The 3221-nt window shown below is 39.5% G+C and overlaps 1 protein-coding gene across 3 annotated transcripts in view; it reads right to left on the bottom strand.

Moving 5' to 3' along the window:
* Nucleotides 1-174: 174 nt before the first annotated feature.
* Nucleotides 175-3221, bottom strand: part of ryr1b (ryanodine receptor 1b (skeletal)) — a 76574-nt gene continuing 73527 nt past the window's right edge. For all 3 annotated transcript variants that reach the window (XM_017431059.3, XM_017431060.3, XM_017431061.3), the window contains 4 exons: nt 2613-2677; nt 2430-2530; nt 2292-2343; nt 175-2208 (listed from right to left, as the gene is read on the bottom strand). In XM_017431059.3, the coding sequence (XP_017286548.1) occupies nt 2113-2208; nt 2292-2343; nt 2430-2530; nt 2613-2677 (314 nt within the window). In that variant the 3' untranslated portion in view covers nt 175-2112. The remainder of the gene's footprint in view (nt 2209-2291; nt 2344-2429; nt 2531-2612; nt 2678-3221) is intronic.

The following is a 3221-nucleotide window of genomic DNA, read 5'->3' as shown; positions in this document are numbered from 1 at the left end:
ACAGACAGAGAGAGAGAGAGAGAGACAGACACACAGACAGAGACAGACAGGCAGACAGACGGAGGTCACACAATAAATAAATCAGGACCACCATCTTCATCAAACTTTAAAAGACAAAGAAAGAACCCGATGATCTGAAACACAGAAACCTTAATAACAGCAGACATGTTGGCGTTCTCCTTAAAATAATCTGTTTATTCTGTATTGAAACAGGCTTCAGCCAGAGGACACTCGCTCACGTGGAAAGTTGTGATCTACATTTAAGCTTCAAACCAGCGATCACCTCCAAGGACGAACCCCCGCCCGCCTCCGACATCAGAAAGAGACGAGGACAAACAGGACAAACCGTCTCACATCAAGGCTTCACACACAGCTTTGACAAAAGAAAAAATGAATTCCTACAAACATCCTCTAAAAACCCAAAACGCTGCAGTTTTCTTCACAAACAGAACGGAGCAGAGATCCGTTTAAAATCATAAAGCTTAAAGAAAAATAAATAGATGTAAATATGGTTTAAGGAAAATAAATGTTTTCATCCAAAAGGCCGATAAAGAGCCTCGTTATGATTCAGTTACACAGACTGAAACGTTTTCATTAAATACATTCATTGTTGGTTTTTTGTACATAAAGTCGTATTAAAACAGGTTTAAGGACAGTTTGACTAAAATGTCCCCGGCATCCTCACTTCCTGTATGAGACAACCCATCCATGGACGCCACGGAGTGTCAACAACCTCCGTCTATTCCAGGGGTCTGCAACCCACGGCTCAGGGGCCACGAGAGGCTCTTTGGTTCCTTTTTGTAGTTTTGACCAAAAATAACCAAAATAAACATTTTTATTTAGAACCACAGGAGGAAAAGCTAAACGTAGCAGCTCTCCTGTCCAGTTTTCTGCAAGATGTAAATACAATTTCCCATCTATCCATTAAAATTATTAATTTTAACACATTTATATCAATATGCTGAAAGAAAAACACAAAGATTTACAAACATGTTAAGTTTTAGAATCAGAATAAGAATCAAAGTTTAATTAAATGAAAGTTATTCTTGTTATTAAAGAAAATCTTCACAGTTGGGTTGAATTATTCCAGTTATTTAATCTTTATTCTTCCAGCAGGTTTTATATTGTGGGGGAAAAGGTGTTTTTGATCAAAAAGGCTGCAGACCCCTGCTTCCACCCAATCAAACAACCGTGTGGGTTTTATTTTGAAAGAAAGTCCGAGAGTTTCAGCTGCTGAACCACAGAAACCAAGATGGCTGCAGCCACCAGCAGGAAACAGGAAACTGACACGAAGCTGATCACTTTAAACCCAGTCAGGTGGTTTTTATGCTACTGGGAACAACATTAATACCACAGAAGAAGACTTTCTTCACATTTAAAATGTGAAAAATCAACATTTAGATTTCTGGAGTTGTAAAGTCTCATCTTAATCACTTTTTAACACAAGTTTGACTTTTTTTTTTTTCCTTCTTCTTTGTGTTCATTTGTCATTTTGTGTTTTCAGATTTAATAATAATTAACAGAAAGCACATTGGGCTGCTTTATGCATGAAATGTGCCTCAGAAATAAAGCTCGATTTGACTTTTATTTGACTTTTTTGATGTCATTTTGTTGTCATTTGACTCAAAACTAACATGACTTGAAGTTAGAAATCAGAATTGACATTATTACAGTCAGGAAAACATCAGAGATTACGTTAAGACAGACATTTTCCTGGATTACTGGCTGCTGACTCCACCTTCATGTGCTGAACTATACAGAAAAATCCCAAACATATACATAACACATAAAGGAACATAAAGTTTGAACTTTCTGACAGCTGAAGCAGTGACGTTGCTATAGGCACTAAAACGTTTACAGACTAAAATATGGAAGGCAACATGTTTAATTCACACAGGAAAGGCCATAAACTGGGTTTATAGTGGAATAAAAAGGCTCCTGGCTTTTGTCGGGTTTTCTTTGCCTCTTTGCTTTCTGTGAATCCGTGTCATCAACATTCTGCTGCAGGCGGTACAAAAGTTCAGTCAAGGTGTGCATAGCTGTTAACAGACGAGAGAAATGTGCAGACAAATAACAAAACTAAGACACTGACGTGTTGGAGCTCTGAGGACTCTATCCGAGCTGGTCCTCATACTGCTTCCTGAAGCAGTCTCCAGCAGGGAAGAAGTCCCAGCATCGCTCCTGGTACAGCTTCCACACGTACGACTCCTGAGAAAACACACACGGGGAGGTGAAGGAGGCGCAAATACAGGCGTCCCAGAAGGAAAAACACACGCCTGTTAAATACTGACCTGTCCCGTGTGTTCTGTTTCATCTTTATTGATGAGATACATCAGGAAGAACCTGAAAGATTCAAAGCAATCCGATGGTTTTCAGAACCTCATTAGGAATATTTAAACTTTTTCCTGAGCTATAAAAGGAAGACTCACATGTAGTTTGCTAAGTTATGCTCCTCTAAGGTGTGCGTCTCGAAGCCGTGTGGCGTTGTATCAAAGTAATCACTTCCTATTCCGCAGATGAAGCACTTGGTCTGGAAGGAGTAGCACCAGCTCAGATTAAACTCAACTAACAGGGTTGAAAGCAGAATAAAGGCTGGGTGCAGTCAGACTTACCTCCATGTCCTCCCTGACCTGCTCCTGCTGGTCTCTGAGCTCTCCAAACGCGTCGATGATCAGACCTGACGGACAGAAGCAGCTTTTTTTAGGATTTTATTTTGTTCAACAGCATCTTCAGGTCTGCAACACATTCCAACAAACCATGAGCTTTTCTTTATCCTTGTTTTATCGACATCATCAGAAGGCCTAATGTCTGCAGCACCATAAAACACAAGAACTGATTTATGCTAACAGATGAAATGAAACTAACGTATCACCCGCCACCTTCGTGCCAAAGTTTAAACAATCAATCAATTAATCAAATTTTATTTGTAGAGCACATTTCAGCAGCAAGGCATTTCAAGGTGCTTTACATGATTAAAAAACAAAATAAAAACAGCATGTGACAATGAATAAACAGTAAGATAGAGACAAACATCAAAAACCCGCACTCTAACCCTAATTTAGCCATAAGCAGCTCTAAACAGGTGGGTTTTAAGTTGAGATTTAAAGGCAACCAGTGTTTCAGCTGTTTTACAGTTTTCTGGAAGTTTGTTCCAAATTTGTGGTGCATAGAAACTGAAAGCTGCTTCTCCTCGTTTGGTTCTGGTTCTGGGGATGCAGAGC

The sequence above is a fragment of the Kryptolebias marmoratus genome, linkage group LG2 (genome assembly GCF_001649575.2).
Source record: "Kryptolebias marmoratus isolate JLee-2015 linkage group LG2, ASM164957v2, whole genome shotgun sequence".
In the NCBI taxonomy this organism is placed as follows: domain Eukaryota; kingdom Metazoa; phylum Chordata; class Actinopteri; order Cyprinodontiformes; family Rivulidae; genus Kryptolebias; species Kryptolebias marmoratus.
This window is presented reverse-complemented; position numbering and strand designations above follow the sequence as displayed.